Source organism: Rhipicephalus microplus, chromosome 6 (assembly GCF_043290135.1).
Source record: "Rhipicephalus microplus isolate Deutch F79 chromosome 6, USDA_Rmic, whole genome shotgun sequence".
Taxonomy (NCBI): Eukaryota; Metazoa; Arthropoda; class Arachnida; order Ixodida; family Ixodidae; genus Rhipicephalus; species Rhipicephalus microplus.
The window spans coordinates 103,066,166-103,089,132 of NC_134705.1; the positions used below are offsets into that span (position 1 = coordinate 103,066,166).

The 22,967-nt window shown below is 41.6% G+C and overlaps 1 protein-coding gene across 1 annotated transcript in view; it reads left to right on the forward strand.

The window, feature by feature from the left end:
- LOC142765966 (uncharacterized) overlaps positions 1 to 22,967 on the forward strand; it is a 135,948-nt gene that overhangs the window by 73,705 nt on the left and 39,276 nt on the right. Inside the window, exon 12 of the mRNA XM_075867774.1 lies at positions 22,180 to 22,227. Within this exon, the coding sequence (XP_075723889.1) occupies positions 22,180 to 22,227 (48 nt within the window). The remainder of the gene's footprint in view (positions 1 to 22,179; positions 22,228 to 22,967) is intronic.

The following is a 22,967-nucleotide window of genomic DNA, read 5'->3' on the forward strand; positions in this document are numbered from 1 at the left end:
ATTCAGATAATGTCTTTATTAATGTTGCTATATATTATTTCTGTCAAATGTATTTGAAACTGTACTTACAACATCAGATCAGAGGACGGTGAAATTAACACTACAATACCTATAGTGTTGGTCAAAAGCGTGGTATTTTTATCATTAAACAACAATATTGTAACAGCAAGTGAACATTAGAACATGCATTGGAGTACAAATACTATAGAGACCTCTTTAGGAATGCTTAAAAAAAAGAAAACTTATAAAGCATACTTGCATAGCTGCGTGCTTTGGTGGCACTTGTCATCAAAAGAAGACAGTCTTCTTTCTGAATACAGAGAAGAAAATGTTCATTTTACATTGTGCGTAAAAAGATTGGTGAGGAGGCGCTCCGTTAGGTATGAACACAATCTGGCAATTGTTTTTAGAAATGGAAGTTTTCTAGAATGCACGCCACTGGTAGGTTGCAGAACCATGTCGCTTTAGTAAAACTTAAGACACAACCTCTTTTTCTTTATAGCGTTGCATTGTTAGTGCAGCAAAGTAAACACTTCTGCCTTCACAATTACGTATATCTGCATTCGAGATGTAAATTAACACAGGCCTAATACTCAAGTCCGTGTGTTTACCTCAGATATGCTTGATACTTGCTTTTTGATAGACGATCTTCACAGGTACTAATGGAGCAAGCATGTCAGGCTGGCTGGGCGTTTCGGCAGTACTGAAACTTTTGCCGAGTTGTGCAGTATTGCGCGTTGAGACGTGTGACACACTGACCAACAGAAACACACAGCGAAATTCCTGCTTTGAAGTACGCAAAGAAATAACTTTAAAAAGTTAAACCAATTCATGTGACATACTCTCATGCGAATTTGCAATGCAGCTGCATGTTTCAGCAAGGGGAGCTGTCTTTGAAATTTATGCTTTCTTCAAGGTCTCGCATTCGTCATTAATCAAGATGCTTCTGGTATACGAATGCACCCAATCCACTAAGGTTCGTCTTTTTACACATAAGCGCGGGGCCCACTAACCATCTGTTAAGTATTGTGTGGACTTTGTTGATGCTGTGCGTGGAAGATCATGTAACGAAATATGGGTCAACCTTATTGAGTAGGTGAAAAACACTGAACGACACACTCGTTGCGCCATCACGTTGCGTGATGATTACTCGGTATTTTAACCTTTCTTGTTATTCTGCTCCTAAACCACCCTAAAATACATAGATTTATGCGAACTCTTATGCTACATGATGCCTGTATAGAGTTTTTCTGCGAGTATGTTTGAAGCACCCGCATATACCTGAGGTAAATGACTCGACGTCGACGCAGAGGACCTCGGTCTCATATCCCAATAAATCGTGGGTAATTTTCAAAATTTTATTTATTATAGATGTTTCTCAGCCACTTTAATTCCTCACAGATATGCAAGCACCGTAGATGACAGCGACAATGATTACAGTGGTATTCAAGGAAAGAGCGCCAGATATTTGTACTCCACCGAAGGATATGAAAGACTAGAATATTAACTTATAATAAACAATTGGCCCCAATCTGCATGTTACACTGTAAATATTGTCGAAAGATGATAGTCTTGCGTCTGGAGAGAGTGAACAAAATGTTTGTTTGATGTTCTGCGCAAGAAAATTGGTGAATGGTATATTGAAGGCACTGCGTTAGAGTGCCTCGAGCGTGTAGTGGAGGCAAAGAAGTGGATCTAGGCACGCTAGACACAAGCGCTATCTGGCAGTTGTCTACAAAAACGAAAGCGCACGTGACTGCGGAAAAAGATGCGCGCCAGTCTCGGAGGTGATAAGGTGTAGAATGCAAAGCGACGGGCAGGTGCCACCACCGTGGCTTTGTATCAAAGCGTTGAAAACACCTCCTTGAGCATCGCGTTGCACTGTCAGCGCAGCGCTCTAAACGCTACAGTCCTGAGAGTTAGTTGTGTGTGCCTCTTCTAGTGTAAAGGCAGACATACAAAACATAAACGTGTTGTTATGGCATCTCAGATATGCGCAATATTTGCTTTTTAATTGACAATCGCACAACAACGAACGCTACACCCTGAGCAATAATGGTGGGCGCTGCGGAAGGGGTTGGCCATTTGGTGCCGTTTGAGGTATCGTTAGGGCGGACAAACAGACAAACGTACACACATACAGACAGACAGACAGACAGACAGACAGACAGACAGACAGACAGACAGACAGACAGACAGACAGACAGACCAAAATTTTTCAGTCGAAGGTCCCCAAGAAAGACTATCGTCTTTTAACAGCTAAACATACGCAGCTGTACCCTACGAAACCCTACGCGACCAGGTCCAGTCCATTTACTTACCATAGTGTAAGAAATCGTATTCAGGGCTCTTGAAGTTTAATTATTGAACATTGAGGTGCGGTCACGCACCAAATTAAATAAAACAGCTTCCCTTTACCCAGCTATTGCGTTGTGTTGCCAAGAGCTCTTTAGTTTAAAAATAGCAAAGTTTTGACACAATCTTCCAGTATCGATAAAACGAACGAAATGCGCTTATCTTGTCAAATATTAATTACTGATTTCTGGTGTGGGGAAATACCACAGAGAGAAACAATAATAACATATTTATGTTTCGAAACTGGGCTTTTCGTTCCAGGGAAAACGTTGCATATCACGTGCTAACAAGAGATTTCTTTGTTTCAACGTTGTGCCTGTATATAATATGTTTCACTGGAAATTAGCCTTACAATACAAAGCTTTTGCAAACAAATCAACATGATCTCAGAAATCTCATCAATTTAAGTGGAAATCTGTGAAAACAAGATTTCTTGAACAATTCCTTAAAAGACAGATATTGCGGTATTGTTTGCCTGAATTACTGAACAATCTGCTGAGTAGCGAAGTAGAAATAGAAAACTGCACTATAAAAGATATAGGAGAACACTATTTTTACGTCGCCTCATGAAAAATGAACACTGTAGTGAAAAAAGCATTAGCTACAATAGTGTAAAATTATTTTAATTTACAATAGCCTTGCGGTACTTATTTTCTTTTATATATATTCTGTGCATTTTGATCGTAATTATTATGCAAACAATGGTTTCCATTGTCACAAAACTTTCTTTTTGCTTGTTGTTTTGTGTATTCTCCGCGTAGGTTTGACTTTTTGGTGAGAATATTTCAATTATTTCTATGGAAATATTCACAATATTTACTTTCATGTGCATAACCTGAATTATTGGCTTTGAACCAGTATTTGTGCAAGCTTGTGTTCCCGACTATATGCCTTGTACATGGGTCTTGGTCTTTCCAAAATCGCATTGTTTCACTTTTTTGCCCAAGCTGGCCCACATCTTTTTTTATTTGAATTGATTTTGTTTGAGTTCAGTAGCCTGTTTCAATAGACCTATTGATTCTAGTTCATTGTGATAAATCAATCCGAGTTGCTAGAAGCTTTTTAAAGGCGATATTGTACAGTAGTATGGCGGCTTCTGCGTCGAGAATCAATATGTGCGGCCACAATACTGTTGTAATGTGACTGGGATGGTTCCCGACAACACGCGCAGGGAACACCAGAGGGACTAACAGCTGTTTTAGGACGTTACTTTAAGATAATGAATTCACGCGCAACATGAAAACTTAGGACCCTTCTATAGCTTACGCAAGCTGGAAGCAATATTGCTAGAATACTCAATAAAGCTCGCGCATCCGTATATGCACGCACCTACACGCACACCCCTCCCCCCCCCCCTCACACCCACACATACAAATCAACGGTAATTTGTTCACTGGTGACTGATGAACCTGCTGCCATTCTACGGTAAACCCAGTGTAATTTTGCTTGAATATAAAACAGCTAACTATATCTCATATATTCATAGGTTCATCACCGGCAAAACAACAAGGCATTTCGCACGCCGTTTTTCTGTTCATTAGCCCAACGCACTCTTCGAAATGCAAAGCAAGCCGATGAAACGAAGATAACAGCATCACACTGCAGAATCAGGCACACCCATAGCTCTATCAACATTACCACAATAAGAACCTAAGAATATATTGAGCACAGCCAGTATTCCAGCAGCTGTGTCACCTTATAAGTTCGTAATACCAAAGGCTAAGTTACCGCTAGCCTTCATTATTTGCCATAAGAAGTAGCAGAAAGCCGGCGTCAAACGTACAATCTGGTCACGAGTTCCCACAAAAGAACTGCAGCGAGGTGCTGGGTCCCCTATACATCTTCCTCGATGAAAGGACGAGGACATCGTTTATTGCAAATCAGAGTTCTGACCGCCCGATACAAATACAACAACTGATATGTGGGCTTTCACGTCCCAAAACCACCATATGATTACGAGAGACACCATAGCGAAGGCCTCCTTAAATTATGACCACCTGGGGTTCTTTAACGGCCACCCAAATCTGAGCACATGGGCCTACGACATTTGCGCCTCTATTGGAAATGCAGCTAACACAGCTGGATTTCCAACCCGCGACATGCGGGTCAGCAGCGAAGTACCTTAGCCACTACACCACCGCGGTGAGGCACAACAATAACAATTACGTTGATTTATTTGAAAACGTGCGGATAAGTAAAAAGCCCCTTCCAGAGATGCTGGTCGTTCTTCATCAATGTACAAGGGTTTTCTGCCATCGCCTTCTTCCGAAATGTGAAGATTCTCACTTAGCCATCAATATTTCGTTGCGCAACATTGTGGTGATGCAAGTACATACATTGTGGGCTTGCACTAAAAGTACCTGAGCTCCAACAAACATAATTGCACTAACTCACATCGACACACCAAGAAGCGTTACCAACACACCGACTTGTCCTGCGGGCTTCGCATTCGTATGACATTAATAAAGAGGTGCATCCTCCGCACTGAGTGTCTAAACTCAGTGCGGAGGACGCATAACACGCGATTGTCAACACGCCATTAACACGCGATTAATGCAATATAACACCCGATTATCAACTTATAATTTCATTCGACAGCGCTGTCCACTGACTAGTGGCATAGGCACATTCGCACCAAGATTTTCTGCCTTCAGTCTTCTTGTAGACTAACTCACCACTCCATATCAGTTAGGTGTCAGAGGGGCCCCTAGCGCACCAACACCCAATTATTGCAATTTTTCCACGGAAATGCCAGTTCAAGGCTAATGTTCAGCGCACTTGTTCCTAAGGTTGTTCTGAAAACCGCGCCTAAAATCAAGAACTACTGGCTATAGACAACGAATTTATTACAAGCAACATATGTCATGTGTGAAATTACTGAAACTTTGTGATTATTAGAAGTAATTTCAGACAGGGAAGATGCCATACACAAAACATTCAAGGTGATGCCATCAAGGCAAGGCTATCACTCTCATCAGAATACATTAACTTCAAGCTACAGTGCACCAGTACAGGTCACTATAGTACTAACAAAGCCTCCAGCGATGACATGAATGTTTCTATAACATATACTTGAAGCATGAACGATTACGGTACGGGCAGTTTGAAGTTAGAGATAATTTTATATACGAGTGTGCCTTTTGTGAAACATGGATGATAGGCAGTATTTGCCTAAATTGTGTAAACACTCATTTTAATACTGATATTCGCACTAACGCTACTAGACGTTTACTTAGAGCAGCCGTTGTGCACGTCTGTGCACTTCAGTGAATACTGTATTGCAATACTTCTTTTTAGTCTCTACTCCAATACCACCCCGTCCAGCTTCCCGTGCAAGTTCAAGTGGGGCAAATGCTTAATTTCAATGCCGAGCTAATCAAAAACATTGCCAGTCAAGGGAGATTGCCACAGGCACATCGTACATTCTTTGGCTCGTACCGTCTTCGTTGGTGCTTGCTGATATGACTATATCCCAGCCTGACCGATTTGTTACCTAATTCAGTCTTTTGTACTGAAGCAAATATTATTGCTTTTAATGTTTTTGGAGCTTACCAGAAGACGATCACCAGACACAAAGTGAAGAACGTGCTCACAAGGCAATGGCGGACAATGGCACTAGTAACAAAAAGTATGACCACTTGCGCTTGTAGAAATAGGTATGTCTACCACAATACCAAACTTCAGAACTTGCGAGCTTACGCCACCTTAGTGCCCTTGATAGCCATCCTTCTTTGGCATATATTTCTCCTAACTTCTTTCTTTCTCACTCAAGACTCAATTTTTTTGGTTTCAAAGTTTCCGCAGTGTCGGAGTGATCGCACTCCCACTTTGACATTTCTTGTCAGCTGACGAGTCTTGCAAATTATCTAGCTACTTCTATGTGATTGTTACTTTGAGCGTATGCGTCGCGGGTGGTTGATGTGCATGAAAATGAAACGCAAAAAGGTGGTACAGGACCTCAAAACATTGCCTTGATGACATTGCTTTGGTGAGTAACTCAGTGGACAAATTTCTGCTTAGAATTACAAACTGGACACAGAAAACAGAAAGTAGGTCTGAAAATAAAATATGCAAAAAACTAAAGTAATGTGAAACAGCTTCGATGGAAAAGAGCACTTTGCGATACGTAAAGAGACGAAGGAAGTTGTAAAGGAATATGTCTATTAGGACAAGTATCAACATTGCCATGCTCTACTGGTTTCAAGGCCCGTTTGCTCAGATTTGAGTGCACTTGTGCGTTATCGTACACTGATATCGTACAGTACATGGGCCTCTTCTGTTTTACGTCCTTCGAGGTGCCTGTTTTTCGTAATTCGTTACTGGCAGTAACGCAAGACAACGTGGACAAGGTCAGCAGGATTTAGGCCAGTCGATCCCTCTTGTCGACACTTTTGCACATCGGCATAGACTTGCTAGGGCCTTTCCATATGTCAACGTGCAGTGAAACGTGGATTAACGTAACTGCCCACTGCCCGTCTCGCAATACCAAAACAGCTCTGCAAAACATTGTGCCACCTAGATAACAAAGGTCTTCATTGAGACCATTCCCTTTGTACCGGAGCCCTAGATGTCACAATCACGAAATAATTTAAGCCTTTTAGTGCTGATTCAACGTGAGCAATCCTGAGACACAACCGAAGAAGCAACCAACAGATCACACCTGTGAATCACAGATAAAAGGCCACAATGAGCGTCTAAGTAAGATCATCGCTAACATGCTGACTAGCACGCAAACCGCCGAACACAAGAAATGGTATGTCAACCTTCCATGCGTGCCTTTTGTTACAACGTATCCATGCCAAAAACGGCGCGGATGACGCCACACAATTCGTATATGAAAGACGCTCACCAACGTCGCTCGACACCGTTCTACCCAACATCAACACACTAAAGAAGCCAGAAAGGTTTTCAGCTCCCATAAACAACAACAAAGAATAAGGAACAGCCAAACTTCAACGATGTCACGTGGAATATCAGGCTGGGGTGTGACTGAGTTCAGCTCTGGAGCCTGATAAGCCGGCATTGACTAACTCAGAAACTTTTAGGGTCAAAGCTCCTCAAGCCATGGGTCGTGCGTCGCGATGTATGTAGTAGTAGTAGAAGTAGTAGTCGTAGCCCCACCGCAGTGGTCTCGTGGTCTCTGACCCCTAGGTTTATGATTATGAGTATGAGAGACGTCATAATGGAAACCTCCGAAAATTTTCACCACCTGGGTTTCTTTAACGTGTACCACGGTAAAGTTTGCTTGAGAGCTTACGTGAGCACCGGTAATAAAACTGCAGTGTTTCATGTTGCACGTATAAATGCAGATGCACACCTTCGCAGATCAGTTCACTCATCGGCCAACGTTGTCCTCGCCACTCTCACTGTATGATTTGAATAGCTTTGGTATGCTCCTATCAATTTCTGGGCACAGGTTGGCCCAAAGAAACTGCCTCATCTTAAATAAGCCGATTGATGCCTCCATCTCCCTCACCACCATGCTATCATTGTCCCATCTTTATTACTAGCTTTGGAGCCGCCAGCAGATAGATTCTGCAACAAGCTTCAGTATATGAACAAAACAAGGCTTTCAAACGTTCCCGGCATTACACTCAGATTTGAGCTAGTCTCCTATAAGTCGCGGTTTTGCTGTTCGCGAAGGCTATGTAAAATTGGCATGATACAACGCTGGCATCATGGCACAAAATCAACATCAGTGTTGAACAATACTGTCCGAAAAATTGAGTATATATGTAACAGCAATATCAATAAAACATCAGCATGTATTTCTTGCAAAAAGCAACGACATTAGGATATTGCAGAGCGTAGATGCGCATAATTTTCTAAATAAAGGTGGCTGTGGAAGAGTATAGGAAGCTGCACATTTGGAAGCATTTATATTTTCAGATGCTTGATTGTCACCAACAGAAATTATTTTCACGTGCGTATCAATTTTTTATTGTAATTCTATTATTTTTTCAGCCTGGCAGTCCGCCACGTCTCAGGACTGTCCGTTTTGGTAAAAGTGCGGTAAGCGTTTTGTTTTGAAGCAAAATCTGCAGTTTTTCTATGCAAAAAAACAATTATATTAGCTCTGCCTCGCACATAATGAAAATCAGACGGCGAACATTGAAAAAGAAAGCTGCTGGTACTAAGGTATGATTCAGACAATTGAAGCAATTCCCGTGGGCCATCTTCCATTCCGATGCGCCAGAGACAGATGAAGGGACCAAAGAACGCAAAGAAAAGACACCGGAAGTGTCTCAAGCCAGATGTTGAGCAACATTTTCATATTATTGACTAGGTGCACAGTCATCAGTACCTGGATATCGTAAAAAGGATTTGAAACCTTCCCTACAGTGCACCCGTATTTCAGCTGGTCACATAAAAGTGACAGTTTTGTGGACTGTTAAAGCTAGAGCTAACCTTTTACTATATATTACTCGCCTTATGACACTCAGAAAGCTAACCTTAGTATTGAGTAAATTTTTTTCAGAAACCTGAAAAAGGTACTGAATGGCATTAGAAATACAAACTTTGATGCGTCTTTCTTGCAAATCGCAAATTATTTGTCCTATGCTAGCTCGTAGATGCAAATACTTCACTAATAAAATCCTAATTAGGCAGAATACTGGAAGCTTCACAAATTCGACGGCTTCAATTGAAGCCCTTTCAAATCTTTCCATAGACAACCAAGGTTATGTTTATGTGTTTATGCAATTTTGAGTGTAATGATATATTTTTTTCCAGCCTTCCAGTACCCCAAGCCTAGACAGTGTCTACTTTGGTGGAGTTGTGTAAGCGTCTTTCTCTAACCAAAATAAGTGATACTTGGCGTGAATGAAACCTATCACACAACGTCCACCGTTAACATAGTGAAAACTGGACAAGGCGCAATGGAACAAAATAGCTTTATTATCTCCAATGTATGAATAAATACACTAATGATGCAATTACAAGTACCTGCCGCTATCTGATGTACACATGACGAAGCAGAACGGTACAGAAAGAGCTGTGAGCCATCTTCTGACACAGGCCTCCACAATAATTTAGTACAAATCCTAATGCAATTTGTGTCACAGTTCTACTTAAAATTATTTTTAAATGCGTGGATTGAATAAAATAGGTATAAATTACCATTACCACGTGAGCTGCAAAAGAACGGAAAATGGCTCGCAGGCAAAAGTTGTTCAGCAGTATTTACACATAAAAAATGAACGAGTGTTGCTGTTTCAACACTTACTAAAAAGGTTGACTTAATGTCTCCATATTTATTGAGTGGGAGATGCCCCGTTGCGTCGCTGTGGCTTGAACCAGCATTAGTAAAATTGGGCCTTCAATTTGCTTTCATGATTCAGTGAGCTCATAAATAAGTTATTGGGAGCCAGTGGTCGACTGCTGATGAACGAGGCAGTGTGCGGGGGCTTACTTCGGTGAAGAAATGAGTGCAAAAGAAGGACTAAAGCAAGTAAAAAAGGGCATAAAATAGCGCTATAGTGCCATACCACCGCTAGGAATGCTTGGAAAGTTTGCTTCAAATAGTAAACCACCATTTCCTTTTCTTCTTCTAAAACTTAAGCATGTTTGGCAGCCCACTTCTCAAAAAATGAAAGACACTTGTCATTATACACACACAAACACACACACAATCACACACACACACACACACGCACACGCACACATACACACGAAAGTCACAGTTTGCGGTAAAGGCGAAGCAATGAGCGCGATAGCAACAAATTAAAAAGTCACGTGCAGAATAGCAAGCAGATCAGAGCGTGCATTGTGTTTCTCAAGCACAATTGGCGCACGAAACGTATTCACGAGTAAAGATGCTCGCGATTAAGCATTTAAGTTGTTACTTCACTCTGTCTCAAAAGTACGCGCTTTTCGGAAACGGAGACTCCAATGATTGTGGTGACCTTTGGGCGCCCGGTAACTCGAACAGAATTGTTCCAGGTAAATCCCCGATCGAGCCAAGACGTACGATCCTCTTCTCCACAAGGGCGCGAGAAGAAGCATCGCTCCCCTTCCATAAGCAAGGCAAAGTACGCACGGGAGATAAGCGCGCGCGCCACCGCGTGATGTGATGTCGCGTGCTCATTGCGCCATCTTGCTGGTATGGCTGAAAACACGATACCCCACTCCCGACCACTCCGAGATGGCCGGCCCGAGCGGTAAGGGGTAGATAAAAGATTTGCCTCGTAGTTGCATGTTACACCGCAAATGTCGCCAAAAGACGATTGTCTGCGTCTGGAGGGAGTGCACAAAACGTTTATTTGGTGTTCTGCGCAAGAAAATCATTGAATGATATTCTGGAGGCACTGCGTCAGAGTGGCTCGAGCGTGCAGCGGAGACGAACGAGTGAATCAAGTCACGTCACACGTGAGACATGAGCACTATCTGGCAGTTATCATGGAAAACAGGGCGCGCACCATGCGCTCCCGTCTCTGAGGTGATAAGGTGTAAAACGCAAAGTGACGGCTAGGTGCCAATAGCGTGTAGTTTTGGCTAGGCGTTGGAAACACTTGCCGTTTCGCGCAAGTGTTGCATGGGCAGCGCAGTGTTATAAAGACTACAATTGCTAAATATATTTCTGCATGCGTTTTCTCGTAAAAAATCAAATACATATTATTGACGTGTTGTTATGGTGCCTCAGTTATGCGCAATATGTGCTTCTTAATTGACAATCGAACAAGTGTGAACGCTGAACCTTCAGGAATACTGGTGGGCGCTGCGGATGAGGTCGGCCATTCTGAGTATCATTTGGTAACTTTGGTGCCGTTTAGTGTACCATTAAAGTTAGACAAACAGAAAAACGTGCAGACAGACAGACAGACAGACAGACAGACAGACAGACAGACCAAAATTTTTAAGCTAGTTTCAAGACAATTGTCTTTAAATAGCTTGCCATGTGAACGGAGAAGGAGGTGCTCAACGGCGGCTCATTGGTTAACGCCTAGCAATGATGACTCAGACGTCCCACGTTCGATTCCGCACGCTTGGTCTCTTTCTCAATTAGTTTTCTTTCTTGTGTTTCCAATATATGAGTACTCATACGTATAAGGGTAATCAACAGCGATGCCAGCGGCAAAATGCAGCCGAGAGTGTCCATATCGTTATATCGCAGCAAAAGCACTTTACTCTCGCCACAATCGCATTAGGTGGCCCTGATTGATGCTTGGATATCTAAATGCACATGTAAATCCTTCAAAATTATTGAAAAGAGAACGTTCACATCAGCTCAGCGGCAGACGTTGAAAGCCTTAATCGAGTGTCCTAGGTTTGAATTCTGTCGGTGGATTGATTTTTGATCCACGTTCCCGTCATCAAATGTACAATACAATTTCTTAAAATAACATCCTATATATTCCTCCTGGCATTATCTGTTAGTTGTGAAGGATTCAGTGCCTAATAAATAAAATTATATCTTACATATAAACGTTTTTCGTTCCTTCAGTTAAAGTCACTGGTGTTGACGAATGACCGAATGACTATCGTATTAAGACATAAACTCAGCTCTTCATCTCATTTACCTGGATTTACTTGCATAAGACAAGCTGTTGGTGCAAAACAGAAATGAACTGTGGTGCTTCCAGCACCTGTGCCATGTATAAATCGCAGAGTTTTCATTTCCACCAACCAGAAAAGAAGAAAAGGATCAAGGCAACTATTTCAACACTAAATTGCTATATTAGATGCTTATTTTTTGACAATGAAGAGAGAAAAGGAATAAACATGCGTACTGGTTCAGCCCCGAGCCTCCGTTCTTCTTGGGGCTCAACTGGCTCGCACTTTTTAAATATTACGATGCATCAAGCTAACGTGCCGCTTCATCTCAATGAATATTCAACGTAGACCGATTTCTTGTTATTATGCTTATGTTTAAAAGCCGCTGCGTAGTCTTCAGTAGCCACAATGAACACTAACTTCATAATGGTTGAGTACCAAGGCTGGAAGATATATTTCTTTTGTACACAATTATGAGCTCTACAGACAAAATTAATGTTTTGCTATGCCAGAGGTCTCAAGTTGATTGTATTTTTTGCTTGTAAATGCAATCCCTTAACGCCTTTTAGTGATCACCAGCACTATGTTACACCCATAAACTGTGGCTGTGGCAGAGTGTTAGTAGCTGCGCATATGTAAAGTCCTAATTTTTAAAACTTGATTCAATGAAAAAGCTGAAGTTGTGCGCATGTGTCTATCTATTTCTTGAGTGCCGTACATACCTCTTTTCAGCCTGGCAGTCCTCCTAGTCTTGAAACTGTCTTCCGAAATAGAATTCCGTTAAGTGTTCTATGTGTAAACAATTATACAATCTTCGGCGTAAAACAAGTCTATTGAGTAACATTTGTCTTTCGTACACAGAAATGCGGAACCTAAGGTCATGTGAAAATGATATTTACTTGCACTTGGTAACGTTAAATCAACAGAGAACGTGGTCTTCCTTAGCTTTTACTGCTGACATTACTTACAGATGTTTTCTCTATTATCTCGTCGTTAATACATTAGGGTAGAACCACAGCAGATCTCAGAGATGGCGAAAATGTTCAAACCTTAGCGCCGGGAACTCTTTTGCATACGTTGTCGTTGCAATCCTTGTTGGAATACGCGCCTTTTCTAGGTCGAGCTAGGCTTGTGCTCTACAGGGCGAGCTCGATGTGGTAGCTGCTTACGCTGTCTCCTTATATGTTCATGTCTCTTGTGGCGTCCGCTCGTCGGCTCATGCACGCGTAGGTGAAGTTTCACAGCATTTGTGCTCACCTGTGGTTAATTCATTGCCAGGTACTGGCGTCGAATATTTTTCTTTTTTTAGGCAGCAAACATTTCACCTCGTGGAATGAGAGTTTCGCGTAACGGCATTGGTATGAGCTATGCCTTGCTTATTGCACTGATTTTGTTGCATCTTACCACTGAAATCTCATGGGCGTAATATTTCGAACTTCTACGAAGAAGTCGAGTGAGTAATTAGTAACGTAAAGGCACAGCATACTATACTGATGAACTACTTCAAGGCAAAGGTAAGGAAGAAGCAGGCTGAAGAACAGGCAGTAGGTGATTATGGTATAGGTACTATAAATTCCGGAGTGGAGTAATTAAAGGAGTTAACAGAACGCAATAGTTGGCGGATCTTTATTACCTTCTGCCGAAAACTAGTGAACAGTAAGTGGACCTAGAGGAGCCCTAATTGCGTAAGCAAAAATGAAATGTACTTTAAAATGAGTGCAAACCCAGGCATTGTGAGGGATGTGAAGTGCTTGGCAAAAAAGGATACAGTGAATATAGAAAGGTAAGGTCTCCTATTCACCGAGACTTGAAAATAAAACGAGAGAAACTGATTTGCAAGACGCCAATAATTGAGCTAGCACTGAGAAGTAAAGTACATAAAATCAAAGGCTGTCTTCAGAGCAGATAATCGGCTCCTATTGAAAGAAACGGCCTTGACATCGATTCAATAAATGGTAAAAATGAAGTGTGTAATTATAAAGTCTGGAGTGGAAGTTTGAAGCATGGTAATTAGACAGGACTCCAGCAAGTTTTACAATGAGACAAAAAGCTTTATGAATAGATTTCCGAACAATAAAGTTTAAAGCACAACAGACAAAATAGAACTAGCGAAGCTTTCAAAAATGATGAATAAGCATGAGATATCTATAGTAAGAAGCATAGCGTACAGAGAATTGAACACGCTATAGAAAATGGAGGAAGCGTCAAAGCAGCAAAGAAGAAGTTTGGGATTGGCGAAAACCAGATGTATGCACTAAAGGACAAGGTAGGCGAAGTAACTATACAAGGGTAGAATAGCTAAAGTAGCGAATATTTAAAGTAGCGGAGGAGTTTTACAAAGATCTGTAAAGTAGGCGGGGTAACCACAACCAGAGTGTCAGAAATATAGCAGCACACCAAATGACATAACAGCAGTAGTGAAAGAACTCCGGAAAACCTCAAAGAGCATGCAGTGAGGGAAAAATAATGGAGACAATGAGGTAACATAAGACCAGGTGAAAGACGAAGGGTATATTTTGTTAGAAAAACTGTCTACCCTTTTTACGAAAAGTATGTTGATGGAGATAGTGTGAGAATCCTGGAAGAATACTAGCATCATCTTAATCCATGAAAAAGAGGACATGGACTTGAGGAATTACAGGCTGATGAGCTTGCTCTTCATTGTATACAGGCCATTTACAAAGGTAAATGCTAACTAATTCAAGACACTATCAAAAATAATTCAACCAAAGTATTAGGCACGATATTTTGCACGCACTTTTACAATCGCCCACACTTCTACTGTGAATCAGGTGACTGAGAAATCATCTGGGTGCATTAAGCAAATGCGAAGCCATCTGCTATATGTAGCCTTTACAGATTGCGAGGAGGCATTTCATTCAGTAGAGATATCAGCTAGCATGCAGACACTCCAAAATGAGGGCGTGGATGGAGCCTATATATACATACTGGAAGATATCTACAGCGAATCAACTGCCACCTTAGTGCTCCATAAAAAAATTGACAGAATACCACAAAGGAAGAGTGTGAGACAAGTTGATATGATCTGCCCATTGCTATTGACCACGTGCATGCAAAGATTTATAATGAGAAGAATTTGGGATACGAGCTACTGGTCAGTAATTTATTAACCTGCACTTCGCCGACGACATCGCATTCCTGAGTAATTCAGGGGGAAAACTGCAAATAATGATTACTCAATTAGACGAAAAGAACAGAAATATAGGTATCAGAATCAAACTGCAGAAACTAAAAGTGATGTACTACTGCCTTGAACTAAGGCAGGGCTTTGAGATAAGTAGCAGTTCCCTTAAAGCTGTAAAAGTGTACGTGTACGTAGCACAGGTAGTAACATTGAAGCCGAACCACGAGATTGAAGTAACTGGAAGAATTAGAGTGGAGTGGAACACATTCTGCAAGCATTCTGAAGTCATGTATGTTAGATTGCTACTATCCCCTCAGAGCATGGTATTTAGCATCTGCATCTCTGTGGTACATACCTGCGAAGCACAATCCTGAATGCATACAGAGGAGGTTCAACATAAGTTGTAGGTTGACGATGACGCGACGTGCCATAGAAAAGAAAATGATAGGTGTAACCATAGGAGACAGAAAGAGAGCAGAGAGCATTAAGAAAATGCGGTATTAAGGACGTCATAGTCGAAAGCAAGAAAAAGAAACCGTCTTTGGCAGGGTACGTAACACGAATTCAAGATAACTGCTAGTCAATAGGGACCACACAGTTGATTCGAAAAGAAGGTTAGCGGGTGAAGGGGAGAGAGAAAATTATATGCGAAGATGAGATTAGAAAGATTGCAGGTATTCTCGACGGCAACTAAGCGCTCGCTGTCTATAGCAGCCACGCTTGGAGTCGACAATAACAGGGTGAACCTTCAAAGGAAATTTGTTACTACAATGCGCGCGTTCAGAAGCGGACGATTAGTTCCTTTTTTTTCGCAATGCCATACGCACGACCCCAAAAAAGAAAAAAAGCGATGTCTAGTAACCGTTCCAGGGTGCCCCAGTGCACAGTGCGAATTTCACTAATGTACCAACAGGACGCCATACCTCAGGTCGAGTCAGTTAGGTACTTGGGGGTAACCTACACCGAAACACTTAACTGGAGTCCCCACATAGAAAACATGGCTGCTAAAGAAGCACGTGCCGTAGGGATGCTGCGCATGCTCAATAAATATCGTGCCGGTTTGCGTAGAGACGTGCTCGTTATGATACATTGCATGTACATTCAACCGATATTCGAATTCGGCTGTGCTTTGATTTTCTGGCGCTCCGGCCTACAAAGTTCGACCACTGATTCTACTAGAACGCGAATCTTTACGCTTATGCCTAGGGCTACCCCAATATGTTGCCAACAATATCATATACGAAGAATCCCGTCTGCCTTCTCATATCAAAATATTTTATATTCTAACAGTACGTACATCCTTAAAATCTACGCATCACCTCAGCGGAAGGCACAGTATGTGTTCATTATCCAGCAGACCTCATTCTTCAATTATCAGTGACCTAAATTAAGGTGTCCTCAAGTAATAAATACTCAGAAACATTTGGAGCCCTTAAGAGTTAACCTTTGGGAAACACTTGTGCTCAACACTGTAGATGCAATTAGGATAGAATTGGACGATATATATCCTAAGAACGCAAAAAAACTACCATATCATTATATAAATAGCATTTTAGAAGATCATTTGGCCAATCTAGAAACATTCATTGGGATAGCTACTGACGCTTCGGTTTATGAAGAGAAGGCTGACGTAGAAATCGTATCATCCTCGCTAGATTGGGCTTTCGCAATTCGATTACCCGACTTTACACCTATTTACCAAGCTGAACTACTGGCAATAGTCCTTGCATTGCGTAAAGTGCCGCAAGATCTATCAGCGGTGATAGTTCTAACAGACTGTCTCTTGGTTTGTACTGCTTTAAGTTCACCAACTTTAAGTTCACCAACTTTAAGCTCACCAACCCTAGAAACTTTATACTCGCTTATTCCTACACATGTGCGACTCGTCCGACTAGTTTGGGTACCAGGCTATAGAGGTTTAGCTCTGAATGAGCATGCAAATTCACTAGCTCTATCTTCCCTTGATTGTCCTGTTTTACCTATTTTGCCTACTTCGGAATATATATCAACAGCATGCTTTGAAAAACGCACAACGGCCAATAACTTTGAAAAATCCCCTTTGTTTGTATCAGACTTCCCACAGCTGAAATTCCCTTCGAAGAACAAGTGGTGTTCATCAAGAAAGGAAGAAATAGTGATTACCAGGCTGCATTGTCGAGTCCCCTCATTGAACTTTTACCTTCACAGGTCGGGTCTGGCACAGTCGCCTTTTTGCCTTTATTGTAATGAGAGGGAATCTTTGGAGCACTTCTTTTTGTCATGCCGGAAATTCAAAACTCAAAGGGAAAATCTACTAGAAGTACCCCTTCGAAAGTTGGACTTAAACTTGACACTTCCGGTGATTCTTTCATTTGGCGCAGCCGCATTTGGATTGAGCCACAGGAGCGTTTTTACCGCTGTTACAAATTTCTTACGAGAATCTAAAAGACTGAAATGCTAAAAATTAGTAGCTTCAGTTGTTTTAAGTTCGTTTGTTTTCTTTTTTGTATGTGTATATGTTTCCTTTTCAAGATTTTTTTAGAAATTTAACACCTTTTTATTATTACCTATATTAGCTAATTATTCCAAACTTCTCTTTCAAGAAGTGAATAGATTTAAAAAGCAAGACACCGTTCCATTCATGGCCTATCCCCCTAGGTGGGTTGGGCCAAGATGTTGAGGAACCAACCAACCTACCAGTGTACCACAATGCGTTGCATTGCAGTTGAAACATGGCATCGTCTTCTGTCACTTCCCACAGGATGCAGAACATGCGCGACGGAGAAAACTGCAAATGTGAAACTTACGAATTGGGAAGAAGGTGACACACACTACCGAAATTGGTTCTAATCCATTTTCTTGCAAAAATCTAATTCTCCTCGACGAGTACACCATTGAATAGCATCCGTGCATTTTTAACTGATATTCAGCCTCTTATTGATATTTGGTTTGTATAGTTTTGCTTATAGAGCCAAGCACTATAGGAAATTTGTTGCGTTGCGTGTGTGACTGTATTTTTTGCATAGGCTTCTTTTCTATTCAAGTCGCAATGCTAAATATTGATAAAATATGTTTATTGAATCCTTTTCCCGAACATTTGTGATTTCGCATTTGTGTATATACAAGCACAAAACGCGCGCGTGAAGGACGCACGTGCGTAGCCTGCGTGTATGCTTGTTCATATAGATATGTATGTGCATTTGAAGCGTGCGTAGTGTGCGTTCATCTATGTGTTTTCATTATAAACTAATGTTAACACGAACAAGCGAGTGTTTAGATGCCGCCAGGATCAACATTGAAAAGAGATTTGTTCCCACGTTGGATCGGTGAACGAAAAGGAAGGAGCACTTCTATTACCATCGAACTAACAATTTGCTTTATCTCAATATACACTGGTCCAGACGCCGCTTGGTTCTGTAGTGAAGTGAATAGCATGGGAACTTAAATTATGACGCGACAGTATATATAAATTAAATTCACGCGATCAGAAGGGCAGGTGGCCGCGTAGTTACCAAGCACACTGTTAGAAGCCTTGGCTGGCGCAAAACAGCTTGCACCTTTCATCCGCTACTTATTACAGCTGCTTTGTCTAACATCAGGTCCCCTAGGCTGCTTCTTAAACTTGTAATAAATCAGACGTGGTTCACCATAGAGGCTCAATGTTTGCACGCACAGCGCAACTATTTCCGCTGTTTCACAAGTGAAATCCTTTATGCTCGTGACAATAAGGTGGTTCGCAGCCAGCAGCTTTTCACCTTCAGTGGAACAATATGACACAATGCCACAATCAAGAAACCTTATGGTTACAAATAAGCAGCGCACGACGTTTTACAAAAGAGAGACGATAGGGACACCGCAGCGGTGTCCCTATCGTCTCTCTTTTGTAAAACGTCGTGCGCTGCTTATTTGTAACCATGAACTATCACCAACTCGCCCAACTTTCGGTTTTACAAGAAACCTTAGCCTAGCGCCACGCAAAACTGCCGCGTTGAACTTGTAAAGCGCAGCCATCTGTTATTCACCAGTGTTGCCACCACATGGAGCATTCTCTGTAGTAGCAACTTAAGTGGCAGAAGCAAGCACTGAACCGAGTTACCTGCCGAAAATTGGATGAAGCATTTGTGCTGCAGTGAGCATAGTCAGGCTGGTTGTAATGATGTTGATGATAATGAAGATGATTTCACAGGCGAAAAAGACAATTTAAAGAACTAATGAGTGGGTTAAAAGCATTTTATGAGCCTCCTCTATGAACTACAGCACAAAATGAAACGCCATCTCAAGGCGGCTCACATGATAACTTACTTCCAATAAAGCAATAATTTTATGGTGAAACAGGGGATGACTACGCGTTCCAAAATGAGCCGTAAAATGCCGTGATGGGAGATCTGAGTGCGTACATTGAATAGTTCTACTTAAAATATGGTACGTTCCGTACAAGGTAGTGATGTAACACTAGCGCATATAGAACTGTGTAAAACGAAGAAAAAAAATGTTTCATATACTGTTCGGCCAAGCCGTGAAGTGTTCTAATAGCTATAATGTGGTATCTGAGCAAATACTGATTTACCATCCTTTTTGATAGCCTACCAAATAGGAATCAGCTTTAGTAGATGTGGTGCTATGAGGGTGATATAGTCAAACTGACGTTCAGATGCCAAAGTGTTGGGGCCGAAAAAGTTTTTGAGTGTCAAAGTCAAATGTCTTTTGTTAGTTCCCAGACGTCACAGTACAAAAATTTTGGTGTCCTTCAGTGCAATACGACAGTCGTTGCTCAAAGGCAACAGGTATGTTTGTGCTTGCCTCTCGGAAGATTCTAATGTTTATTTATTTATTTATTAGAATACCCTCAGGGCCCGTAGGGCATTACAGAGGGGGTGGGTACAACATATATTACACACAAGAAAAAAGACAAAATAAAGAAACAAGTATCAGATGCGCAAATCAGGAAGGCAACATAAGTCAACTAAAAATGTATAAGAATTCAAGCACATACAAGACAAAGATAGATAATGGAAACTGCGTATAGTTACAAGCATTGCTGAGAAATTGCAGTCTTGAATAACAAAGGGTCTGTTATTGATACAACGGAAGAGGGAAGGTGGTTCCAATCGGCGGCTGTTTTCGGTAAGAAGGCTGCTGAAAAGAATTTGGTGCGGCAAAATGGAATGGCAACCTTATGCTGATGATCAATGCGCGATGAGTGGTATGACGGTTGTGAAATGAGGTCTCGCTTCATTGATGGATTGTGAAAAAATATCTTATGAAAAAAATGCAGTCGCGCCAGTTTCCTCCGGACAGTTAAATTGGGTAGGTCAAGGTTAGATTTCATTTCTGACATGCTAGCAGTACGGGAATAATTAGAACAAATGAACCGAACTGAGCGGTTCTGTTGAACTAATGTCGACAAACAAAAACGTCAATTTGGAAATGATCACGTACGAAGCGCAAACCTAAATAATAGCTTCCGTGTTGTAAGTGACCACATTGCCCAATTTGGGAACCCTTTAGCTGTTTATGTGTTGGCTGATTACTTAGGTGAGAACTTCTGTATGTGCATCAGGTGTTGTCAAAACACCTCTAAATTTCTAAGCAGCTCTGTAAAGTTATGGTGCAACCATGTAATGCGATAAACATTTAAATCGCATGGAGTTTTGTATGAAACGTACTTATGACAGCACAATCGCTACGGAAGCGCTAATTTTGAACTATTTGGACATGAGCATGCGATTTGTCGATGATAGATTCGGAGAAATAGATCTGCCAAAACAGGTCCAGAAGCCCCACAAAAAACAATTTCCGTCTTTAACTATGCGCCTAACGTGGGCTTTTCTGACTGCTGAGAGAAGGATCCAGATGGACCACCACTGTTATTCAAAGACGAATGGTCAAACCGACTGTCTAAATGAGAGCATCACCAACACGTTAGCGATGTACAATCGCGATGACGTCTGTGTATAGCACTCGAGCAGCCGCCTTGCTCTGCGTCGTGACACCGTGCGGCCGTTCTGGCTTGTCAGGTTGCGTGCACAGGAGTATGTGTGGCTCTTCAGTAATGCAGGTATCCTCTGCGCAGGAGACAATGCTCGAAAAGGTTCTTGTTTAGCCGAAAATGTTCTTTACCTCAGGGTGTTTTTGTCACTCCTATTTCATAAGACGAAGCGACTTTCGACTGAAAAAATGTGACAGCATGATTGACGCACGTTTTGTTGCAGATTTAGGCATGCTTCAGGCATGCGAGGAAGACATGTCCTTTCCATCAGGTGCGTGAAAAAAGTCTAGATGACCAGAGTATCAGACGCACACAAAAAGTGCGTCGTTTATGCGGGCGTGTATTATCAGTCGAGACGCAATAATATATGTCTTGTGAAATAGATGTGAAAGTGCAATGTGAGAGCACAGATCTTCGGTTGACGAGCCCACCGCTTGTTCTCGAAACCGCGCATACTTATGTACTCGTGACGGCACAACCCGCAATGGCTGCGACGAGTCGTGCCACAGTGCAAGACCAGCTGCTTGCGTGCTATACACAGACGTGGCCGTCGCTGTACGCCGACAATGATCACAATAAATCATATGCCATCCTTCTGAAGCCCACGCTTGTATCACCGATATCATTGTGGGGGCTTGATTTGCTTGGGCTGTGCTACTTCCGTTTGCCAGGTACAGATTCACTAGGTGAATGGTTTTGACCTAAACACAACTACTGCTGTCTTCGTCTACATCACGAGCATGCGACAATATTGTCTTGGCTATCACTTGCGTCACAGCCTTCAGCAACGTTTTTGTAACAAGCTATAGTAAGTAACAAAAAGAGGCTTTTAAACATTTCCTGCATAGCACTTAGTTTATTCGGTCACCTAAAACGATTATTCTGCTCTCTTAGAGGAATAGGGTAGACTTTTCATATTAAGTTAATGGGCTGATGACACAACAATAGGTTCAGTGCTTCGCGATTCTGTTAAAAAGCTGAAAAAATATTTACTGGCGTTACAAATAAATTTTTGAGAGTGTCTTGCTTGTAAATGCAAACTCTTCTACGTTTTTCAGCGTTTATGCGTCCAATTTTCTCACAAAATTTGATTAGGCTGACAATTGGAAGCTTCACAAATACCAGCACTTTATTTGGAGATCCTTAATCAGCATAAACCACACAGACTAAGTGCATATGTGTATTCATCTGGTGAATGCAATGCTATTGTTCTGTGCAGACTTCCAGTCCCCCAAAACTTGACACTGTCTTCTTCGGTGGAAATAAGGTAAGCGTTTCATCTGTAACTGATTATATAGTCTTTCATCATAAAGACAGCTATTGTGCGATGTCTACCCTGAAAATAGTAAAAGTGGGACACGCGGCAATAGAAGGGAAACATTTCTATTGTCAACCTATATTTTATAATATTGAGGCGATAGCAAGTTGTAATTACTCGTGCTTTAAAGATGACGGGACCAACCAACACAAAAACAGGACATTGGGAACGTCTGCCGCTTTTTCTGCCATGGTCCTCTGCAAATTCCTAGCACAAAAACTAAGATAGGATTGGTCACAGTTCTACTTTCAGTAACCTTTGTTTTGCGTAAACTAATCTTTCACGGTGTAGCAGGTATATATGGATCACTTTCACGACTTGTGCTAAAGAAAAGTACTGCCTCGAAAGCCAACTTGCTGGCCACTATTTGCAAAGACCCCTTGCATGCTGAATGTTCTAACCATGCACGAGAAAACAAGTTTGACCTTACGTCTCTACACTTTTTGAAGTGTGCACGATGTCCCGTTTTGTCAGTACAGATATAACCTGTAATAGTGGAAATTCGCCATTATTTAAATTTTGTGATTAAGCGAGTTCGCAAATACGTTGTGGACAGCCTTCTGTTGTGCTGTGATGGTCAAGTCAGTGTTCGATGTCTCACTTTGGTAATAAAATGCGAGTGAAAGAAGCACTCCTTTGGGTTTCATATATATATATATATATATATATATATATATATATATATATAT